The sequence below is a fragment of the Passer domesticus genome, chromosome 4 (genome assembly GCF_036417665.1).
Source record: "Passer domesticus isolate bPasDom1 chromosome 4, bPasDom1.hap1, whole genome shotgun sequence".
In the NCBI taxonomy this organism is placed as follows: Eukaryota; Metazoa; Chordata; class Aves; order Passeriformes; family Passeridae; genus Passer; species Passer domesticus.
Genome location: NC_087477.1, coordinates 65888271 through 65912656, shown reverse-complemented (window position 1 = coordinate 65912656; position 24386 = coordinate 65888271). Strand labels below are relative to the sequence as shown.

General features: G+C 37.1%; 1 protein-coding gene and 1 long non-coding RNA gene across 6 annotated transcripts; one reads left to right on the top strand and one right to left on the bottom strand.

The window, feature by feature from the left end:
• The first annotated feature begins 35 nt into the window (after positions 1-35).
• On the top strand, positions 36-24240 carry PI4K2B (phosphatidylinositol 4-kinase type 2 beta). 5 transcript variants are annotated; one of them, XM_064418504.1, is made up of 11 exons: positions 36-50; positions 693-750; positions 7286-7443; positions 12572-12772; positions 13265-13396; positions 14688-14841; positions 16320-16387; positions 16874-16970; positions 18991-19124; positions 20190-20249; positions 22765-24240. In XM_064418504.1, the coding sequence occupies exons 3-11, from the start codon at positions 7309-7311 to the stop codon at positions 22936-22938; spliced, it is 1155 nt and encodes a 384-aa protein (XP_064274574.1). In that variant the 5' UTR covers positions 36-50; positions 693-750; positions 7286-7308; the 3' UTR covers positions 22939-24240. The 5 variants fall into 5 exon arrangements, with proteins under 5 accessions (XP_064274574.1, XP_064274573.1, XP_064274571.1 ...); XM_064418503.1 differs by lacking the exons at positions 36-50; positions 693-750 and adding an exon at positions 1488-1594; XM_064418501.1 differs by lacking the exons at positions 36-50; positions 693-750 and adding an exon at positions 1513-1543.
• On the bottom strand, positions 981-5725 carry LOC135299444 (uncharacterized). The gene is made up of 3 exons (XR_010361429.1): positions 5611-5725; positions 4877-5025; positions 981-1087 (listed from the first exon to the last, which is right to left on the bottom strand). It is a non-coding gene; the product is annotated as an uncharacterized LOC135299444 (long non-coding RNA).
• Positions 24241-24386: the final 146 nt, after the last annotated feature.

The following is a 24386-nucleotide window of genomic DNA, read 5'->3' as shown; positions in this document are numbered from 1 at the left end:
GGGCCGCCCCCGCCCGGCCCTTCCCGGCCGCTGGGCCGCTCCCGGTGCAGGTGCGGGGCCGCAGGGAGCGGGTCCGGGCCTGGCGTCTGTCACAGGCGGCCAGAGTCCCACCAGGAGCCAGAGTGCTGGGCTGGGAAGAGCCTGTTGGTGGGCTGGTGTTCGCTGCCCCGCAGAGTGTAGCAGGAGGCTGTTGGGAGCAGCCACGTAGCTCCCGGCTGCTCTGCTAGGGCGAGGGCGTTCTCTGCTCCTCGGGACGTGTCTGGGGGCACAGGTGCTTGTGGGACCTCAGGAAATAGGAGTAGCCTGCAAAACTGCATCACAACGACAAAGACCCAGCGAGACCCAATTTTTTATTTTTTTTTTTTAAACACAACTTGGGGGAAAGCAGTTTCACCAGTAGATTTGCAGGCCAGGCTTTGCGCCTTTTCTAGGAGCTGCCAGCAAAGCCTCAGCAGGTGGAAGCTTCCCTGGAGCACGGGCAGCCGGCCGCCGCCGCTGTCCTTTGCCCCCCGGCGGCCACGGGGACCGGCAGGCTCCCATTTGCTCCTCGAAATAACTAGTAGGGAGCGTAAAAACATTTAAGAGCCGCGTTAAGTACGTGGTGTGTTTGTTCCAATGTTTAATTATAACCGGCCTGTATCTGGGCAACGGAATCTGTTTATTAAATCTTATCTGATTCTTCTGTTTTACAGTTTTAAGTTCAGACGGCTGATTGGAGTGTGAAGTGTACGTAGCGACCACCCCGCTCCTGTAAGTTTAGTTAGCCTGGTTCGGATCTTTTGAGGTTTTGACGGAGTAATCTTACCCACCTGTTTGAATTGTTGGCTCGCACTGTCACTAACACAGTTTCCCAGCCCTTGGAGCAGAAGGGAGCTCTGCGAGCTGCACTCCCGCCTCCGCGGTGCGCGCAGTCCCCGGCGCTGCTGGCGGTGCCGCGGAGCGGCTGCTCCTGCCGGGCTGTGCCACACGAGAGCGCTCCCCTACAGCGAGAAGGGCGCGACTGTGCAGGTCTTTCCCCTTCTTCTTCTACCGCTCCAGTGTTTTGACAGAGTGCTCAAATACATGAAGGCAGATGACGAAGTTTGCTCTGTTGGTTAGAAAGATAGGGACAAAAGCTTTAGCATGAGGCAAATGACCCAGCTTATTTATGTGACGTAATTTTAATCCAGGTGGCTAATTGAAAAGTATTAGCTATTTGGAATTAAAATTAATGGTTTGTTAATTACTATGACGGTAGCGTGTATTTTTTTTTAATTATGAGTTCTTGTGGTGTTTGAACTCTGCACTACTGAAGAATGAGGCAACGTAAAGGCTTTGTTAGATCAAGACCTGTGAGCAAGTTACAGAATTCTTATTGAAGCAGAAGATGAAAACTACCAGTTAGTTGCATTTAAAAAATACACTAGGAGGTGTAGATGAATGCATAAACAAAAAAATAAGGGGTTTTTTTGTTTTTTTTTGGTTTTTTTTTTTTTTTTGCTGTGAGGTTGGTGAGACACTGGACCAGAGTTCTCACAGAAGTTGTGAATGCCTCATCTCTCAAGTGTGTAAGGCCAGGTTCAGCGGAGATCTGAGCAACCTGGTTTAGTGGAAGGTACCTTTGTCCATAGCAGGGGAGTTGGAAATATCTTTAAGGTCTTTAAGGAAAATCTTTAAGGTCCCTTCCAATCCAGGCCTTTCTATGAAATAACTAACAAGTTATTTCTTATTTTTTTCAAAAGCATTAACTTGCCATCTTTTTAGAATCTCGTGAATTGACTGTTCAATGGAACATTGTTGAAACAGACACAACTCACTTGTAGCTAAAGGGAGGTGTAGTATTACCTAACAGTGTGCTGGGAAAAATGTCAGACTTTTCCCTTTTAATTTGATCTCTTTGTTTGCTTCACAAAGAAGTTCACGTCCGTTTAATTTTCTGTACGGAAAATTACATCCAGTTGCTGTAACCCTCATATATGTGTTTACTAGGCAACAAATGGCTATTCATCTGGAGTCACAGATGACTTCACTTTTAATAGAAAGGAATAGGAACAGAAATGCAAATGTGAACAGATTTTATCAAATATTACAGATATTAGTAGTTACATAGGTAAATGACACTCAGCTTAATTCCAAAGTCCACTGGCTGACAGGCAACCCTAGACAAAACAAACACAAGTCCAGCATTTCAGTAAGGCTATATTTTTTCCAGAATAATGATTTTCTACCAAGAAAAGTGATTTTTTCCCCTCGTAATTCAGATTATGCACATATTAGGTTCTTATACCATGCTCTTAACTATGAGACTAATGAAAAATAAATACATACAATTACTATTTTTAGCTGAGAACTCATTTGCTGCCATTATAACCCATAATCTCAGTTCTATGCAAGTATTTAATGCATGCTTTTCTCCCATATTTCACCAAAACTTGAGGAAAACCTCTCTTCTATGGACAATATTTGGAGAACGCATCCAGGCTGAAATCCGATGCATTATGTTGGGGTTATAGGTGTTTTCGCTTTCAGCAGTTAATAATGCATGGACAGTGAGGGAATGTGGAAATAATGGCAATGTATTCATATTGTTTTCTCTTATGCTGTTTTTAGGCTTCGTTTGGGAAGTTACCGTGACGACGGTATAGAACAATGTTGTGCAAAGTCTGGGGAGGGAGAGCAGCTGGCTATGGCAAGTGGTGGCCAGGAGGCAAGCGTGTTCCAGATGTAGAACTAGGCGAGTGTCAGGGCTGTTTTTGTTAAACTTCCAGCGCTGGAAGCCGCGGGCCGGGCTGCCAGCCGGGAGGAGCCCGCGGCGCCGCCCCGATGGCGGCGCTGGCGCGGCCGCGGCCCCTTTAAGGCAGGTGGCGGGGCGGGCGCGGGGCCGCGCGCAGGCGCGGGGCGGTGCCGCCGGAGCCGGAGCGGCGGGAGCGCCCCGAGCCCGCCCGGCCGCGCCGCCGCCTCCTCCCGCCGCGCTCGGCCCCGGCCCCGGCCGCCCATGGCGGAGCCGGGCGCGGAGGAGCCCGACGAGCGGCTGCTGCTCCTCGTGGAGCCGCCGTCGCCGCCTCAGGCAGAGCTGCCCCGGCGGGGGCCGCAGAGTGCGAGAGCCGCCCCCGGCGGGGCCGTGCGGCAGTGTGTGGAGCCGGGGCTCGAGGAGTTGGAGGACTCGGAGGAGTCGGGGCCCGAAGGGGATGGAGAGGACGAGCCTCTCCTGCGGGCGTCGGGCAGCGGCAGGCGGGACAAGGAGCGCCGCGCCGCCGCAGGTACGGCCCGGGCGCCGCGGGACGCGCGGGGAGCGGCAGCGCGGGCCGGGGCAGGGGCAGCCCCTGCCTTGCTCTGCTTCCAGCGGGGCTGCAGAAATACCTGTCGGGACTGGGGTGCGCTCGGTGTGCCGTGTCCGATGGCACAGCGTCGGTGAGGGGCACAGGTGTGATGACCTCTCTAGATGTATGGGTTCGCTGAATGATAATGAAGGGAAGATGCTGCACAGGGGTAGAAATTGCACTGCTTTGTCCCTGTGTGCAGAGCTGCACGAACTCGTTTACATCTTCATGAGTGTCTCCGCTGTCAGTTCTCCCCGCTCTCTGTGCTTTGTTGGGCCTTGTTTGTTTCTGTCATGCAGTTTGAAACTTGTGGCTTTGCCTCTTTTAAAGACTGTTTTGTGGTGGGACTGGCTGCTGCTTCCTGAACACTTGGAGAAGTGTCAAGTTTTCAGTTTGACTTGAATATCCCACTAACTGCTTTTTTTGTGACCCCCATCATTTCATCTTGAAAAGCAAGTCAGTCTGTGTTTGTTCTTTGTTGTGCTCATATGCTCACTTTGTAACCATCACATGCTTTAAGAGTTTTAGATGTGGGCTGTACTGTCATATTTCTGGCTTTCATAAAAATGCGTCTTCTTTTTGTATTTTCAAATCAGTTCTTAAAGAGAGAAATACAATGTGAAAGTCCACAAATGCAAGTTCTTAGTTATTAACTTGAAAACAGATGTAAGCGTGCCCATTATCTAATTCTAAATGTGGTGGCAAAGTAATAAATTACATGGTATTTATTGCTTACTTTCTTTTCTTTAGACTTGCAAGCTTTCTGATTTTGTGCAAGTTCCTATAAAAGTATACATCTAGGATGACTTTGCTGATAGAAATATGTGGAGTTGTATCACTTCTTTGTTTTTGCCGTTGTAATTATACTGTAGGATTTCTTGCCAGAGATTGACAACACTGATTCTTTTGCAACAATAGAGTACTTGAAAAAAATCAAAACACATCCCGCCCCCACCATCAAGTTTAACAAAATAAGTTGTGTTAATAATTCTGTTTTAGTAACTACAGAGAACTTTTACTTGTTTGGCCATAAAGACAGAAAAATCTTGTCTTTTAAGCACTGGTCTCAAGTGTAGTGCATACCTGTAATGTAAATATGCCATTAAATGTTAGGGTTTTCCTGTCTTTTTTCCTACAAGATCTGCTAAGGAGATAGTGCTTCTAGCAAAGTATTTCTAGAAACTTTAAAATGAAGTTGATGCTTCAGAGTGGATGTTAGAGCCATGGGTCTTGCACCACTGAAGCAATTAGGATGGTGAATGCAGTGTACTCCTTGGAATCTGCCCCAAAAGTGTGTAAGAAAATCTCAGAACTGATATTGATTACAGCATCTCATCCTTTGTTTCTTTGTCCTTACCTTTTCTGTGTGTGACCCTTGAAGGTGCAGGATGGTTTCACATGTCAGGTGGAACCAACATGCACCAGATGTTATTCATGAATGTTATTGCAACACACAGTGTTTCCTTAATGGAGTTATGGTCAGAGTAGGAGAAGATGGAATTGGTTAAAGGGAATACCTTTAATCATGTAAATGTTTAAAAAGTATAAATGAAGCTTAGTGCTGAAGGAGTTCATACCTGTTACTCTTGCAAAGTGTATCAGTTTGGCTTAGCTCATGTCATGCTAACTTGATGGAAGAAGAGGTTGAGGTGCATACAGGGATGATTTGTATCTTTGGCAAGTCTTCATCATTCCAATACAGCGGCTTCACGAACTTGGGCCCTGTCTAAATTAATGTGAAAAAATTTCTCAAGCTTGGTAGTTCAAGTGTGTGTGTGTGAGTCCTGTCTCCTTAGTGGGAGTTTAATGAGGAGAGTAATTTTCAAGAGTAATTGCAAGAGAAACCTTAATTAGTTATAATTGCAAGTCTAGTGACTGTACTGGGAATAAGTTGTGACACAACATGCTTTCTCAGTGGAAAACTTGATTAAAATAACTTGAAAAAAAAGAAACTAACTCAAAAAACCCCCAAACCCTGCCATATTCAGCAAATACTATCTTCAATTAATATGGCTTATTTTCATATGGAGAGGGTTGATAAACTTAAAAGTGCTAGTTTCCTTGTCAGCCTAAATGTTTTTTTACAGCCACATCACTGTTGTATCATGCTTCCTAGCACAGTAGCAATACTGAGCAAATAATGAATTTCAAAAATTATTTATCTTTTCTTCTTTCAGCATGCAGTGTAATGGTTTTTTTTGTTTTAATGTTTTTTATGTTAGAAAAGACATGGTTGAAAAATTTCCTCAAACAGTGAGACTACTTAATGGTTCTAGATTCTAGAATAAATGCACAGAAATTAAAAACTGACCTCTGAGTCTTTCACACAGTCAACTGCAATCCATATGATACAAAGTTCATATGTAGGTTTTCTTCATCTGGAAGATAATTGTGCAGAATGACTTAGCACGATGTTGCACTTCATTTGGCAACAGTATAATGCACAACCCTGATTTTGCTTTCACTTACGAAAATATGTATTAGTTGGAGCTCAGCTGTGTGAAGTAATGTAGGTGTGTGGAGATTGTTGAGACTTGACTGTGAAATAAGAACCACTGATTTAAAATGACTTCTTCCATAAAAATAAGTTTGGTTTATTTCACTAACTCATTTAAGTACTTTGTGACTGAAAAACCTTTGAACCTCTTGGCTCCCTCTTCTTGTCCTACTCTGAAGTTTTATAATTTATCACAGCAGAATTGGCCAAATAATTAAAACAGATTCTGATCTAATGGGCTGTAGATGTTGATTCTTAAGAATGATCTATTAGCTTTAAGGTTTCTATTTGTTGTTGCAAACTTATACTAAGATTTTCCTATTTTTAATGCTTTTTGACTGTTTCTGTTTGGAGTTCATGTTACTATTTTAAGTGGTACATGCAAGCAAGTGCTAATGTTCTAAAAAGCTTCAAAAACTGTCCTGAGCTACAAAAAAAAGTTTGTTTGGTTTTTTGTGGTTTTTTTTTTTTGTTTGTTTGTTTTGTTTTGTTTTTTTTTCCTTTTTAATTTTACTCTTTACAAACTCTTAAGGAGTATCTTTTTTGAATGGATTCTGTGTTGGTTGTCATTCCAGAAGGATGTATATTGAATTTCTTCAATTGTTGAAATGGGAACAAAGCAACTTTATCTGTAAATGTTTAATTTAGAATAATGTACTGTTTGTTAATGGAGAAATGAGCCCTAATGCACAGGCCCATTAGAATGCACTCAGTGAACATGTGAAACAATCCTAGCCTTAAAAGAAGGTATAATAATTACCGTATCAAAACGTGTGAAGAAATATTTAAAAAAATTGAAAAGTCAGTAGTATTCTGGAACCTTCCTTTCTACTTGTCTTTCTAAATGTTTTTATGGAGTCCTGGAGTTTGCACAAATGTCTGCACAGACCTGATTTTTGCTCTGCAGGCAAAGAAATGCTGCTAGTTGCTTATAGTGTTTTAAGGCTGGAATGGAGCTGGTGTGCAGTAGCCACTGCTGTGCTGGTGCCGCTTGTGAGTGCTACTACTTGTAGCAGATTATTCAGTGGATTAACTTCCTTGTGTTCTAGCAGATAATAAACATGATAGCCAAGCTCTTAAATAATGGTACAATCCTATTCTAACAGGGGGTAATGGGCAGGGTACAAAAAAGATGTGTAAAGTCTTTCATGCTTTTTTTACTGTTGTGACTTTGAACTTTTTTTTTTCCCCCCTCAGATTTGTTTAATAAATAAACATTAAAAAGAGAAATATTTGAAAATTGTGAACCCTTAGCAGTGGCAGTCTCAAATTTGCTGTTGCAGATTTGGCTGATTTATCCATGTCTAATCAACTTTTTGTTTCAAGTAAATCAGTGGAAAAACTTGCACTGATTAAATGGACCAGATTTTTCAGCCTCCTGTTGGATGGGTGTCAGCAGGGAAGGCTGTTGGTTTATCAGTGTGTGTTTGCTTATACTTAATTTGTAGTACAAGTTGCATTTAAGACTGATTGTTTTCTTGTTTTTCAGGGCATACAGGACATACTGCAGATATGAATATATTTTTAGATGATCCAGAATTTGCAGAAATTATTCTCAAGACAGAACAAGCTATAGAGTGTGGAGTTTTTCCAGAAAGAATCTCTCAAGGATCCAGTGGGAGTTACTTTGCTAAGGATCCAAAAGGGGTGAGCATGTTACTGCAAAGTCAGACACACCACCAGCAGCAAGCTGAAAATGGAAATTAAAAAAATCTGTCTAGATGCTAATGAATTTAAATAAGTTATTTAATAACTTATTGTATGCCAAAATTTATTTTGGAAAAGTTAATGCAAGTAATACTTAGATTTCTAATTATGTCTTGCTGCATAAGCTAAGGCAAAATAACTATTTTTTCTCCTGCAGTTTTATAATGTTTTTAATGATCTTCACCAAAGAAAAATGGAGAGAAAAAAAGGGTCTCTAACATCTGAAAGCAATTCAGGAATTCCCTTGTGCAGAATCTTGTTCTCTGTATGTTTTAACTGATTTTTTTACAACTGAGCTCCTGATTTCAGTATGGTTTAAATTTCTTTAGCTAAGCCTCCTATATTTTTCTCTCTTTTCTTCATAAATAGCCGTTTATTTAGATCATGTCTCCTTTCCTTGGTTGGTAGATGGGTAAGAAGAGTGCTATCATCAAATCTACCTTTTAACTTGTACTTGTCTGCTGAATCTTAGCTGGAAGATTTGGTTTCCCCTCTGCAAGATTTGGTTTTCCCTTCTGTACTTGGTAAATGGTACCTTGAATAGTGATCATCAGTGAGGTGTCCCAAGGTTACTTTGAGACAGAAAAGTAATAGTTACCTGAATCTTTCTCTTGAAAAGTAGCATGTGGTTAGCATTATTTAGTTAGAGGAAATGATGTCTCAGACACACTTTCACATTGTTTTCTTTAAATTAGAAATATTTTGCTACTGACCTGTTTCACAAAATAAGACTCAACTGCTCAACTTTTGTTAATTTGTCACATATGATTTTAAGCTCAATCCACAGCTTTTAGCTCTTCGATAGATGTAGGTGTTCATTAATGCTGAAGATCCCAGTTGTGCTGGAAATGGAAGTTGGAACACTTTGAATGCCTAGGTTTTCAGGGCATGTTCAAGATTTTTGTCATTCCCATAACAGTAATTTCCCTTTCATTTAGAAGGTAGTATGGTTTTTGTTCAGCTTTTAGTCATATTATTGGTCATTAGAAAATATATTCCTGTTTTGCTAGTTAATTTTCATAGTTGTTTAGTTTGTTTCAATGGCAGTTTTCTGGTGATACATTTTTACACTTCATTGAATAAGTTGGGTTTTTTTAAGTGTAGCTACCTTACATTAATATGAATAAATATGTCAATTTATGATTTTATTTCTATGGAAAGTGGCAGAACCACCCCTTCAGAATCTGAAAACTGCAGTTCATATGCCTGTGTTCCAGGAACATTTGTTAGTAATGAAACCCTTCATTCTGGTGGAGAAAATATAAAGGAGGGTCTCTCTCTCTCTCTTTTTCAAACATGAAGGAAAACAAATCTTTCTATAATGGCCTTGTGGATTCTTGCTATCACATGCAGTGGTGTAAATATAAAAACTTCTTCAGAGTTCCAGCTTCAGGTTCAGTTCCAGCTTCACTCTCTTTTATAGTAGCTTAGATCTTTGTAGATTTTCTGGTTGTGTGCTTATATACACATATTCAAACTTTATGGTCTTTTCAAAGTAGTATTTTAAAGTAGGTTTATGTATTATTTCATATGCAGTAGGAAGAAAATGTAAGTAGACAAATACTGGTTTGAATCAAAAGTTTTTCAAAATTGCTGTGTGTGATGTATCTAAACAGTGTTTGAGAGCGTCGAGCTAAAAATGCTTTACAACTGTTTAAGTTCTTTGAGTTTTTTGTAATGCTGTGCAATCAAGATTTTTTTATTCTTAGAAAGTTAGAGGAATCACTAGGGAAAATAAATCATACCATGTGTGCAAATCTGTTTTGTCTGAAGCTTATCTAGATATCTTGATTGATTTTGCTGGGTTTTGGTCACTAGCAAATGCCTGAAGTACTCTCTGAGCCCTGGCAATGGTGAGAGAGTATTTGTGCATCATTCTAGTATAAACACAACCATAGTATTTTGGATGGGCCATATTATTCCTTGTTTCTGATGTGGTGATTTTCTTATTGGTTTTACTTTTCTTTTGCTGTGTTGCTTTTGTTCCTAATTAAGTTTCCAGTAGTGACTTGCCCTCTTCCCTTCTGCAGGTCATTGATTGAATAAAAGTATTTAGGAAAAACAAAGATTGAGAGAAGACGATTTTTTATATGGTTCAGAAAAAAATAATTGCAAAATATGAAAGTATTTGGGATATGGGACTGTGAGAATAATGATACTGAGTGCTTAGCAGACTTTAAATTTTGCTTTTATTCTTTGCTTTTGTTCTAGAGCTTATCTATGTTTGCTATCCATATTAAAGGTCTGATAAAACTTCATTTTGTCAATAGTGCAACTTTCATGTGTAGAATGGATTTCAGATCCTGTTTGAGTATTGCATCATTCCACTTCAGACCGGTTCTGTCACTTGCTTTCTCCTATTCCTCTTGAGTAATCTCCTCTTTCTTATTCTGGGAAGGAGCTCATTAAAGATGTGCTAAGCCGTTTTACTGGTCACCTTCTGAAGTGCCCAAAATGAATACCAAATTACAGATGAAATAAGCTGTTTCAATTAGGTCACCTTATATGCTTATTTGGTTCTATCAGAATGATAGATAAACTTCAAATTACATAATTAAAATTAGCTTTTTGCATTTATTGGCTAAAGTTGCATAGTTGCATACTGGAAGGGAGTTCAGTACTTAAGGAGCACTATTACAGAATGCTTGAATATGTCTGTGCTTGTTGTTTATTGTGTAAGCAATAAATAAAAGACATTGTGTCTGTTACAAATTGTCCTGCAATATGTTCCTCACAGTTTCAACTAATTGCTAGTGTTAATAGAGTCAGCCTATAAATGCATTTTGACTGGCAAAATTAAGACTGGCCTTGGTAGATTGTTCTATAGATTGAACTTTCATATTCTACTCTAGTCCTCAGCAGCGGTGGCTCTGCAAAGTTTAGCAAAAGTTCTAACTTCAGCAAAACCTTGGAAACCATATCTAGGTTTGACTGTATAGCACAGTGCAATCCAGGCTGGTAACAGAAGGAGCTAAGCTCCTTTTTTAAATGGGCACTTACTAGGAAGTATTAGCCAGAGAGTGATTCAGAAGAGATAATTAAAGGTTTGGCATGTACTTCTAAATACAACACAATGATTCCAAGAAAAGCAAAGCTGCTAGCTTTGTTTTAAGTAGGTAGATACATGTGATTCAATAGGAAAGAATTAAATAGCTTTTTAATAATTATAAACCTAACAGTAGGATTTTGACTAGTATTACAAATGATGTGATTTAAAAACAAAAACAAGAAAAAGTAAGGTATTCAAAAAACATGCTGGTCTCTCACATTGCATAGACTATTTATTGCATTTGTGTAGGTCTAAGTTGAATTTTGTCTGTGCAGTTGTATTCAAGGTTTTGAATGCAATCTTAGAATCACTGATAACAGCATACCAATCCCAAGAGAATTCATGTCAATTTGTTGCTTGACTCTGTTGATAGGACTCTAATTTTATAGTATGAGTGCAAATAATAGTATTTTATAACTTACTTTTCCTTGTAGTTAATGGGAATTAATCAAAGTAGGTGGATGAGACATACAATGCTACTAATGCCTGGTGTCTTGTGTATTTGTTTACAAAGTGAATGAATTAAGTTTTCTATAGTTACTTAGTCTTGGGCAATCTTGGACAAAGCAAGATTGTCTTGGAAAAATTAGTGGAAAAATCTCTAGAAGCTAAAGCAGCTGGTCAGATCCTCTCCCAAATGCAGCTGAATAAGCAGCTACTGAATACTGCTGGTTTCTGACTGCCAGCCAAGATGTTCATGACCTGAATGTGAATCAGCTTTGAGTGCTGGTGCAACAACAGGTAGTGTTTAGCTTATTGAGATACTTTCTTCATAGCGATTTAGTAAAGTACTGATATGGGAAACTGCTTTCTAAACAGTTGTCCTTAAGTATTTATCAGAAAAAATTTTGTTTACTTGCCATTGTCCAGTGAGAAGGGATGAAGATGCAGAATTTCTATGGCATTCCACTTGAGCTACTGAAGAGTCATTATGAGAACTTTATGTACTAGGCCAAAGTTTATCACAGACAATTGAAAGGTTATATATTTTAATGTGGTAATAACCCTGTAGATTGAGGTTAACAAATATAGAACTCTCTGTAGAAGGCACCTTGAGAAATTGCCAATTGAGTGCTTGTGCTGCTGTGGAGCAGCATTGTTTTGACATAACTCTAGAGGAATGTCTAACTAACCTTTTGTTAGTTGCACCCTATTTAGGAGACTGCAGAACCTGGCTGTCTGTTCCAGTCCCAAGCTGCACTTAAGCTTCTAAAGGATTTCTTCTTTGCAGCTTATCTGCTGGCTTTTAACCCTGTCATTTTTTGGCTTGTTAACAGTAAATGTGTTGTTCCTTTTTTTTTTCTATAGCAACCTATTCCATAGTTCATTGTGCCTCAGTTTGCTCTTAGCTTAAGCATTCACCGTTCCTACTCATTATTCCCATATTTTGTGCTTATTATTATTTTTTCCAGCTTTCTCCAGTTTGTTAACAGATTTCTTGAAGCATAGTGTCCAAAATTGGACACAAGGCTCTGACTAATTTAAAGATTTACTGTGTGTCTCTAGTGTAAATGATGGCTGATGGTAATTTTGATGCATTCAAACTCAGGGTAATAAGAAAAATACATTTTAAAGAAAATAAATCAGTTGTTTTTAGTGTTCTATAAGTTTGTCACTTTTCTGGAGCCATTACTTCTCTAAAATAACTGGTCAGTGTGTTGTTGGTGGGCTGAAAATTGTTTTTAAAGTTACTTTTAAAACCACTTTTTTAAGAACTTAAGATAAATATATATTTTAAAATGCAATGCTTTTAAATTTTGACAAAATGTTCTGAAAAAGTAAATGTTGGTTTGGATTTTCTCTTATGAAGAGCTTATTAATTTGTACTAATCCTAAAGAAGCACTTAGTGATAAATTGATTTGGAATTCAGTTTTGTTAATTTCGTCATCTAAAAAGAACAACTGTGAAACACACTGTGTGGGATTTAACCTATATTTTCAAACAACTACTTTTTAAACTAATTTTAATATTTTGCAACTCAAAGTGCTCATATTTTAATTTTACGTTTTTTACCTTAGAAAATTACTGGAGTGTTCAAACCAAAATCTGAAGAGCCTTATGGACATCTAAATCCAAAATGGACCAAATATTTTCACAAAGTTTGTTGTCCTTGCTGCTTTGGCAGAGGCTGCCTCGTTCCAAATCAGGGATATCTCTCTGAAGCTGGTGCCTATCTTGTGGATGAGAAGCTGGGGCTTGGAGTTGTACCTAAAACTAAGGTAAAAGTTAAAACACATAAATTACTGAATTTAAAAAAAAGAAGTGCCAACATATTTGTCAGTCTGTGAACTGTGGTTGTATAGACAGCCTTGTGTATCATGTGTTATTTATAGGTCATTTGTAAACTATACCAAGTACAAAGGCACAGTGGTTTGATGTAGAAAAAGTGACTGTGATTTTTGATTTAATGGATAATTTTGATATCTGAATGGAATCTCTTCTTTGGAACCACTTTCTATCATTTTCCAATACCTTTTGTGCCTCATGTTTTGATGAGATTCTAATGGCAAAAATCAGCATATAAAATTCCCATTTTTGTTTGGAATATGTAAAATAGAGAACATTCACCTTTTCATAGAAATTTTCAACAGATAAATTTTATTGCTTCTTATTTTTAAATTTTTTTTATAGCTGAACATAACATGAACTGTAAATTTACAATTGAAATAATGAGGAATTCTGAGCTGTATTTAACTTTGTTTAATTTTAAGGTTGTCTGGCTTGTCAGCGAGACCTTTAATTACAGTGCAATAGATCGTGCAAAGTCAAGAGGAAAAAAATATGCTTTAGAGAAAGTGCCAAAAGTTGCTAAAAAATTTAATAGAATTGGACTACCTCCTAAGGTAAGATCAAAAAAAAAAGTAATTTGTGCATGTCCTGATTCTTACATAAAATTTTTTTTAGAAAAAAGGTGTATTTTAAAGTAACTTCCATGATAGAAGAAAAAAGTTTCCTGCTTGTTGAAAACTGTCTGAAATTTGATACAACTGTTTCCATGCAACATGTACCCACATCATTCCTTCTTCTGAACTATTTTAATAATCTTTTCACTTTTTGTTTCAGTTAACAGTCCAGTTTTCTGCTGGAGTAGTAACATATTAATTGTTATATATCTCACTTTTGCTATATTGATTGCTTACTACCTGTCCTTTTAGTGTCATGTAGTCTGTTTTTTCCCTGCAGTTTAGATAATTATTTTTTTTTTTGCCTTCTACTGTTTTTATTCTTTTGGGTACCCTGCTCTTGTGTTCTTCCTACCTCCCTTTTGTCTGACTAAAAGCCTCACATCTTTCTTGCCTAATGAGCCTTATTGTATCCCCAGAATATCATTACAGTGTTCTAATCCTAAGCTTTTAAAACACAGGTTACATACAGTTTGGGTAATCCACTTGTGGCAGTTCCCAGCAGTTTAGATCCATGTGACATGGATTGTGCAAGCTTGTATGAGCTTATTCCACATGCTGTGTGTTTATCTATCTGCATTTTAGTTCTCAAATATAAGTTCTTGAATTTCAATCTTGAGCACCTTTCACATACGTATGGAGCCTATGTCAGCTCCCATGTTCTTCCTTGGACTCTTTTGTGAAATGTGTTTAAGTCATTTTTTGCAAAAAACACTTGTCTTGAAGAAAGTGGTTAATGCTGCTGTTCTTATAGTGATGTTTAAGGCTTTTCAGAGAGGAAGATTTTTCTCTTGTAATTTTTAGTGCCCTCTTGTAGTGTTCTCTGAACTATTCAAACAAGTTTTCCAATGAAAAAGTGAACAGGTGTTACTTCTTTCTCTCTGTTTCATATACTTCTTTTAATACTAACTGTTCATTTACACTGAGCTGCCTGTCTATATTTTATTCCTGGTAAACTCACTGAGTATTTAAACAAATATTTAAAAAAAACCACCACCAGAACACCCAGAAACTCACCCTCACATGATTTGACTCTTACTTTTTTTAAGAATATAGGAATGAAAGAGAACTTTATTTATTATTTAATTTAATTTTTTGTGTCATACTTCCTGTGCTCTAAACTTTGAAAGTATATTTTTATGTTAAAGTATATAATTTTTATGTTAATATTGAGATTACTTATGTGACCTACCCATGTGCATTTTCCGAATGCAGTTTCTTAATATTTTAGGTTGGCTCCTTCCAGCTGTTTGTTGAAGGATATAAGGAAGCTGACTACTGGCTCAGGAAGTTTGAAGCTGATCCTTTACCTGAGAACACGAGGAAAGAATTTCAGTCACAGTTTGAAAGATTGGTTATCTTGGATTATGTCATCAGAAATACAGGTATTTGTTAGTATGTCTTGGCATTTATTTTTGTGAGGCAGAAAGCAATGCTGCCTAAAAGCTGGTGCTTAAGGCTTTTAATGCACTTTAGATGCTTTTCTCACAATTGAAGGCCATAAAGATGTAATTTAAATTTTTAAAAAAATTACTTTGGATTAATACATTAAATATTGCAGTACAAAAACAGTCCAAACAACTCTTTGATTGTTGCTCACTATTTCTGAGGAATGTGAGGAGTCAAGAACAAATGCTTTCATTGGGCTTTAATGCTGTGCATAGTCTATTAACTGTTTTCTCCGATTAGGATAAAGGATGGTGAGGTTCTAGGACCCATAAGAAAACCCATGACTACAATTCCTTTTATTCTAATCTGGAGCTGATAATAGCACAGCTCACAATAGTTCATGTTCATTGTGTAGGCACTGAGGTACCACTGCAATATGTACCTGTCTGTTCTCCTGCACTCTTGTTTTTATCACTTAGGAGCTGGGATTCTTCTGTAACCTATGTAGGTGAATTACCTCTTGAGGAATTCAAAGGCAGTTTTATGTTTAAAGTATTTACTTGGCTGTTTTAGCAGAGGTGGGCATCTTTGCTTTTCTTCAGACATACCAGGTCTAACTCACTTTCATTTTTTCAAATTCTCTTTTTAGAAGCAAACTAGAAGAAAGTTTCATAAGAACATAATACTTGTTAGCTGTTGCCATGGGCTGTCAGCTTTATCAAATAAGCCTCAGTGTTTCCAAACAGTGTTTTCTGACATTCTTAAAGTTGTGAGGCAAATACTCAAAATGCAAAACCTCATTATATGGATGATTTTACCTTCATCTGATATATCTAATGATAATAGAACATAAAAATGTGATGACGATTAAACTGAAGGGAGCACCTTAAAATGACAGAAGGTCCTACAAATCCAGGCAGTCATCCTCTGTCTGAAAGACCTCAGAGTGTTTAATCTCACAATTTTGTCTGAACAGTGCAGGCATTTTCAGTTTCTTGCCCTTCTGTTCAGTTTTCCCCCTTCTCCATCTTTGTAGAGTCTGTTTTCTCCATGTAGTCAAAGGTCACATTATCTACAATTTTGGAGGCCTTCATTTCCTCATCATCATTATAACAAGCTTAAAAATTGAGTCATTTGGGTCTGATAGTGTTTTCCTCATGAAAAATGCACACCACAACAATCTTTCTGCATAAAATGTATGAAGATAGTTTATTTTTGCCTTCTTGATATTTTGCTGCATATTCAGCCAGCTGGGGAACCTAAAGAAGTAATACATACCTAGGAACACATGGTAAATTTGGTCTTTCCACTGAATAGGTTATTTTTACATTTCAGTAAAATTAAACCTTGTGTGATGGGAAAAACCCTAACTCCGTGGGTGAAGTGTCAGTTTACAATATTGTTGTATGTCACTCTAGATGATGATTTTTTTTTTATAAATGACATGTTGTGACATGCGTTTTCCTGTTTAAAGACAGAGGTAACGACAACTGGTTAGTCAGGTACGAAAAACAAGATGATGGACTTGATCTGTCAGATAAGGTAAGAGAATTGTGCTGTGAAACTTCTATTCTTTGAATTGTTTAGTTTTGTAACTTGGTCTTGCTGGAGATTAAGGACATATCCTTAATCCTGGTGCATGGTCTCAAGAAATATGATAACTACATATTATTGTAGGCAAAGTGAGTGGAAAAGTTACTTTAATTAGACTAGGTAGAACAGCGCTTGAAATTATTGTTCTGTGTTTTTGCTGTACGAGCTTGGGCTATAACAGTAACAATGTCTACTGTTGCTCAGGTGCATTTCTTCATCCCTGTGTGCTCTGCTTATCTTGTGTTTGGGGCAGGGCTTCTCTTTAATGGTGGTAGAGAAAGAAATTATATGTGATGGAGTTTATTTGGATGCTGCTTTATATTAAGTTGAATTTAACCAGTGAAGCTACAAATATAGTATTTAGTGTTTTTAAAGTGTTTTGCTGTTTGTGTAAGCATGTGAGTATCGCTTACTTTTTGAATATTCCTTCTGTAGGACAGCCAATGGACTATAACTAAAGAATCTATTAAAATTGCTGCAATTGACAACGGTTTAGCATTTCCTTTTAAGCATCCCGATGAGTGGAGGGCATGTAAGTACTGCATTCTTCAATCATTACACTTCTGGGAGTGTAATTTCCAAATAAGTAATTTTTATTTGTGTTGTTGTAATAAGGATCTAGGAAATCATCACTGTAGCTATGTATTGAATTTTTAAATAATGTACTCTTCTTCAGAAAGTTAGCAACAAATGCCATTTCTGCAATGGTATATGTGATTTGGTTCTTGTTCATATTTTTACCTTCAACAATATTAATACGTGGACACTCATAAACATAGTACTGTATGTACTGGTGGAATTGGAAGAATTTAGCAGCAGAATGTTTCTCATACAGGTTTTCTTGAAAAACATAGTGGAAAATAACTTAATTGCAAAGATTTGCAAGTTGTCCCTCTGTTGGCCAAATTTCTATTTCAAATTGAAGGGTACTGTTGTAGGTGGAGAAGTAGGTTGTTTTTTCTTGTTTTCAGCTTTAGCTTACTTTGTAGAAGTCAATATTTAGTTAGACAATTTTCCATCTGCTTGAAAATACTATTACTGTTAAAATAAGGTTGTTTTTCACCACATCTCTGACTACTTATTAGGAGGGAAACACCCAACAGGGCTTGCAGTGATTTCTGTGGGCTATTATCCAGTCAGGTAATTCTGGCAGGTAGGTGTGGGCTAGTTATGCTGTCAGTAGGTTGGCTCAGTGCTCCACCCAGAGCTCTGAGCAGTCTCTATCTTGATACTAAATAGATGCTGTCCTATATATCTCTTGGCTACAGTCACTTCTGTAGCTGTTCCAAAGACACAGCAATTATTGCTTGTTTTATACCATCTTTACTTCAGTATCAAAAAGAATAAACTTGCATGATCCTTTAGAATTCTTTTGCACATGGAATGTTGTGTGATAGTTTTGTCAAAGTAAAGTTGTAGCATTATTTTTACAAATTGCAGTCCCTTACACCCTAGAGCATAGTTTTGATGACTAGAGCTATTGGATCACTGAGGATAACCTTCTGAAAGTGAGAGAGCAGAATCTGCAAAAAGCATGAAATTGCAGCATGGATGAACAACATTCAGGATGACTGAATTGGGATGCAAAATTTAAGTACATTTTTTTTAAAAAATGAAAGATGTAGAGACTTCCCTGAAAAAATAGAGAATTTTTCCAGAAGTGCAAGAATGGAGTTTGGAATGTTGAAGCTTGGCTGGAGTACAGAGGACATAAAGAGCAACAAGAAAGGGCTGGGTAAATTCGAAGTGAGAGTAGGACTGAAGAAAAGTGCAGCAAAGACATAAAGTCATAAGAAAGAACAAGTTACTCAATGCTCACTTAGCCTCAGTTTTCACTTGTAAGATTTGCTCTCTGTCTCTTGGATCTCAAAGCTCATAAGTAGAGCCCCTGGAAATGAATCCCCAAGGCAGAAGTAAGGGAGCACTTAAGGAGGATGGTCATACAGAAGTCCATAGGAGTAGGTGGGATACAGTAGAAACAGTGGCAGCTGGCTGGTGCTCTTTGCAAAGCAGTTTTCTCATCACTCTTGGAAGACTCTAGTAATGTGAGAGGTTGCTTCAGTCTCCATGAAGACTGGAATGAATCATGCTGGAAGCTGTGTTCAGGCTCATGAAGAACAAGGTGGTGATGGGGAAGCCAGCATGGATTTACCAAGGATGAACTGTGCTTGATAACTAGGCAGCTTTTAATGATGACTGCTTCCGTGGCTGAGGGGAGGGCAGTGAATACTAATTTTACTCCAAAGAAAACTGCCTTACTAAACTAGGGGGAGGTCTCCACTGTTGCTTACCATGTTTAATTTATATCCCTTTTATTTCTTATTGCTTTAACTAAATAATTATTTCTTAATATATTCTACTGTTTTAAAAAATGGCTTAGCAGTTGTAAAGCTGCTCTGGTAACTGTGGTCAAAAGGAATATGTGGGGTAACAATGTTGGGAAAAAGGGATGTTACCCAAGGTAACAGAAGAAGAACTTGCAGTAGGTAGTACTGGATTCAGAATTTAATTCTTGCTTGTTTATCATTAAGTGCACTGTTTTTCTGCATTAGATCCCTTTCACTGGGCTTGGCTTCCTCAAGCAAAAGTTCCTTTCTCTCAGGAGACCAGAGACCTAGTTCTTCCTCGCCTTTCTGATATGAACTTCGTACAGGACCTTTGTGAAGACCTTTATGAGCTATTTAAGGTGAATCAAATACTTCTTTAAGTTGACTATTACTGAAGTAGCTGATACCTGTAATGGGACAGTTACATTCACAAAAGGAATAACCATCTAACTGCTGAATACCAAGATACTGCGCTATTTTACCTTTAACATTGACATGGTAGAAAGGGTTTATGTAATTATAAGGAAACTATCACCAATGTGGTTAATTGATGGTAATTAGCTCATCTGAAAACATAAATTAATTATTCTATATCTAAGTTTCACATGATTAATTAAAGCTAGTTTACTCTTACAGAGCTGTGTAAAAACAGCATTTGACATACCTATGTGGTGTGTATACACTTAAACTGTAGCAGTGAGGAAATAATGTATCTAACATAACTTAAAGCACCTCTATACCTTTCATATACTTTATTTTATATGCATATTGTGCTGCTGCTGCTGAAATCGTGATCGTATTGAAAGTCAAACTTTAAAGATACTGAAACAGTCTACAGTATTGACATGTAAAGAGTGTCCTTCTCTAAAACATTTTGTAAACATTTGTGTCAGATTTTCAAGTGAAGTAATCCAATTAAGGACTGAAATAATTGGAAATTTTAAATTTTTAGTGAAAATGCAGCTGTAATGTCAAAACTAGATCCTGAAACACATTTTTGCTATATTTGCATCTTCAGCTCATTTGTGTTCAAAGTGCCTCTGGGCTTGTTAGTTAAGTATTGTTAAATCTGAAGCAGGAAGTATTTTTCTGTTGGAGTCATGAGAGAGAGAGCACTATAATGTGTGATAATATTAAACTTGGTGTCTACCACCTGCTGGTATTTACCAATGCCCAAAAGTGGTATCCACTGATGTATTTTATTTTATGATGTGGAACAGTCTTAATTTTCATCTGTGTAAACTTGATGCAATAAATTGATCTTTTTGTGATTCATACTAGCATTCAGTTTGAAGCTTTTAAAAATTATTATAGTGGGGGTAAATAGGAATATACATATTATGATATTGATGAATTTGCATGCTAAATATATAGCTAAAAATAAATGGGTTATTTACTATAAACTGTTTGTTTTCTAAATAAAGACTGACAAAGGATTTGACAAAGCTACTTTTGAAAACCAGATGTCTGTTATGAGGGGGCAGGTAAGACTACTTTTTTACATTTTCATTCATATATTTAATTTGTCATCAATCCTCAGCTGCTTTCTTTAGAGCTACAAAAACTAACTCCTAATACACAGAATGACATTTGAAGGTACTTTCATTTGAGAAGACTAAATTTCTTTCTTTAGTTTGTTCTTATTTGTGGAGAGATAAAACAGCAGAAAGTGTATGCTGTTTTTTTTATTTTTACAGAAAATGCTTTTATTCTAATTCTGTTTTAATGTTTTTGTGGGGGATAAGGGAGACTTAACTGTGTATTCTTAGCAGGTATTTTAAAAATAAGAGTCAAAAATCTGGATGAAAATTTTGATGTCTGATTTCATTATGCCATTAAAATAAATGTCACTTTATTTTAGAGGATTGACATGATTATTAAAAGCAAAATTAGGTAATAAAATTTCTTCATTCTATCCAATGTTGAAACCATACTTCAAAACAGTCCAGCTATTTTTAGGTTAGAAAATTGATCATATTTAAGTGCTGGGCTTGCTTTGTTTTGTTTTCTGGGTTGTGGTTTGTTTTTTTTTTTTAAACACTAAAGTAAGTGAGGAGGGGGTTTCTCCATTTTCTCCTATTGTACAATTTGACTGATTGGAAATACTGGAGAAAAAGCTTTAGCTAAGAACAAATTTAGTTCATTGTAGGTATAAAAGAGTGATTTCTGCAAGTGTCAGGTAATTGGACTAGGCAAATTAATAGTCCCATTTGCCCTGAATTTATTGAAACCTAGTCCTTGTGTTGATAAATTCAACATGGATAGTTTTAAGCCACACAATTCCTAGAGTGTCTTAATTCAATGTTTTCTCTGTAGAATTTCCTATATCAAGATGCACCTTGCACAAGATTCTAGCTCTGCTTAGTCAAACATAATCCCAGTTAACATCTTTTGTGTGGTAACTAAAAGACATTACTAAATTGAATTATAGGAGTTGTTTCTGAAATAACTCTTCTGAGAAGTTTGTATAGTCACTGGAAGATGGGTTCTTGAAGTACTCATGCATCCTAAACTGAATTAAGTAGGATTTTTTCTGATGAGACAATTGGCTTCAAGGAATCTGTTATTTAACAAAACACTTGAGGAAAAACATGACTGATATAATTGGGAGTAATGTAGCTGAGGTTGTCAAAATTAATTTTCTATTATAAAGGCTGAATCTGGACCCTTTCTTCACACACTGTCTCTCAGGTGGGTTTTAGCAGATATTTGTTTTAGTATTGGGGTTTAGTTTACCTCTCTAGCTATGTAAGAATGTGTTTCACTGTGGGAAATGTCAGGTTTTCAGGCATGGAAGAAATGCAGGTAACGAGCATTCCTTAGATGTTATTGGAAATACATTGGCAAACAATGCCTTTTAGCACTGATTTTAAACTTGGTGTAAAACCAAAGTATATTACAAGGACATTGTAGAAGACTTGGCTATCTAGATCACATGCTAAGGGATTCATTCAGTTGGGATGAATTTGCAGTATATCCAAAGCATCCAAATACATCCTTTTGAGAATGTAAGAATTAGAATGTGAAGAATCTAGATAAAGAAACTGTAGGGAAACATACCTTGCATGGAAGAGTCAAGGTCTTTAAATCTAAGATAGCAAACATAGTTAGAATCCTATTTCTGTGAGGTGTTGAAAAAATTTTGGGAAGGGTTTAAACCCAAAAGAAACAGTTCTCTCAATAACGTAGAGTCTAAGCAACAGGTAACACATCTACAAAGGGTTGCCTTAGAACTTTGAGAACGTAAATGTCAGGTGGAGTTGCTGGCAGAACCAAATTGCAGTAAATAATGCAAAAGATTTTTGGGATTCTGTGGCCATGGAAGAACAGAAGAAGCAGAGGATCAGTCTTACAAGGAAAAAAGGGAAATTGTGCATGTGAAAAAAAGGCTTGATATTAAGGATAATGCAGATGTGTCACTAGAGCTAAATTGAATACTTGCCTCAGTTTTCAGCAGGGTAACACTGAACTCGGAGTAAGTTATGAGGGCAGTCCATGAGCACTGATGTTTTGGAAGAAAAATAACAGACACCTTGGAGCTAAGGGCTGAATTTGGGTCTTAGCATTAGGTTTGGTATAAGCTAATTATATGGCTTCATATCTTCTGATATGAAAATAATTTGTAGCTAAACTACTGGTACATTCTATGTTAGATCATGTTAATGGCTTTCTTATAGGTATTTTTTTTCCACTAAAGGTGCAATGCTTTCAAGAGATGTGCTAAATTTAAAATGCTCTTAGATTTTTCACTCTTAGAATTTTCTGAAAATTTGGAGAGGACTGAATGAAATAGGAAAAGAATGGAAGGGTAGACAGCAGTAGGATGTATTCATGTTACTAAGTAAATAAAATATTCCTGCTTGCAATAGATATATTTTGAAATTAATTTATTGAGCAGTACAGTCCTCTATAGAATTGAAGATTGGCATCTAAAATAATAAGCCTGTTAGCCACAGTTTATTTGTGCACCCTAACCTCACCTGCTTTTACTCTTTTTAGATTCTAAACCTTACTCAGGCATTAAAGGATGAGAAGAGTCCCATTCAGCTTGTTCAGATGCCACGTGTGATTGTAGAGCGAAGCAGCACTGGAAGCCAGGGCCGAATTGTTCATCTGAGCAATGCATTCACACAGACCTTTCATAGCAGGAAGCCTTTCTTTTCCTCCTGGTAGCAACAAAAATATGTGGGGAGAGTTTCTCTTAACTTTAGAAAGCTACTTCTGTGTAAAGGCTCTGCAATAATGTACTTCTGCTGTATACCAAGAGCTCTGACTGCCAACACCTCAGAACTTAAATTCTAAAGACTTAAGAAATGTATTTTGAATGTAATAAAAGTTTACAATTTTTGTGTCAAAATTGTGAATTCTTATGTCAGGGAATGAAAAGAATTTGTCCATACTGTATTTTTATAGGCTAATTTAATGTATTCTGAATAATATTCTGGATAAGGGAAGAGAATTTGCATATGCTGAGAAACTAATTTTGAGTACAATAGGATTTTTTTTGTTTAATATAAATGTGAGAATCCATACACTATAAATTTCTTTTTATATGGCCTTTAAAAAAAGTTTAGAATGTTATCTTTGATTGTGAAAATACTTTTCCTTGGAATTTCTTCCTGTTATTTTAAACTGGTTATAGATTTTTGTAGACTAGTTACTTGAAAAGTCATGCACTTAAAAAAAGAAAAATCAGTCTGTCCTTGAAATACAAGTTAAAGAAATGGAGAAGGAGGTAAAATGCTCCAAGTAGGCTTTGTTTTTGCACACAGGGACCAAAAATAGTTAAATAGTTGAATTACAGCAAAATTCAACCCAAGTAAATGCACAGTTTCTACTGTGACAAAATACACTAAGTGTATGTTTCAGAGGCTGAAATTTCACTGTAGTGTTTAGCACATGTATATTTAAGCACATGTGTGGAGATCTGTGATATTTCTTTGGAGATGCATCACGATGAAGGAATTGAATTGCACCATGTTGTTACAGGTTTGTTTTGCCATTCGTGTTAAAATGTGTTCATCTCTTGTCACCAGAGTGGTTCTTCTGCTAATGACAGAGGCACTAATGTGTTCATCACAAAGCCAGTCTGCCTTCCAAATTCCTAGCTAAACATGGTTTGTTTGGGTTCTTTGGACTGGGAAAGAAAAAAAAATTAAAAGAAAAAAACCTGGAATACCTACAGTACAGAGAACTACTTTTGTGCCCTGAATAATGTTGTGTTCTCCTGCCAATTGCCATTTGCATTTATGTTTGTTACCTGGTTTAAGACTTGACAGTCATGTTTCTAGGTCTGTGACTTATGTAATGTGGTAAATATTTTTATTTTGGTAATTTTCTGGACATTTAAGACTGGGAAGGGGAGAAAGATTGCTGCTTTTATGAAACTTTCAGTATTTCAGACATTGCTGTATTTTGTAATTCTAAGCAATATTGTTGAATTCAGAAATAATAAAATGCTTGTATTTTATATAATTTCGAGTGGATGTGAATATTAATGTAGTGTGCCAGCAACTTCAACAACCTGAAAGATTTAAACCTTAAATGTAAGCCACGGTACAGTGCCGTTCAGAAGGAGGGAAATGCCTGTGTGCCGTGGCCGTGGTTGTCTTTGTGCGAGC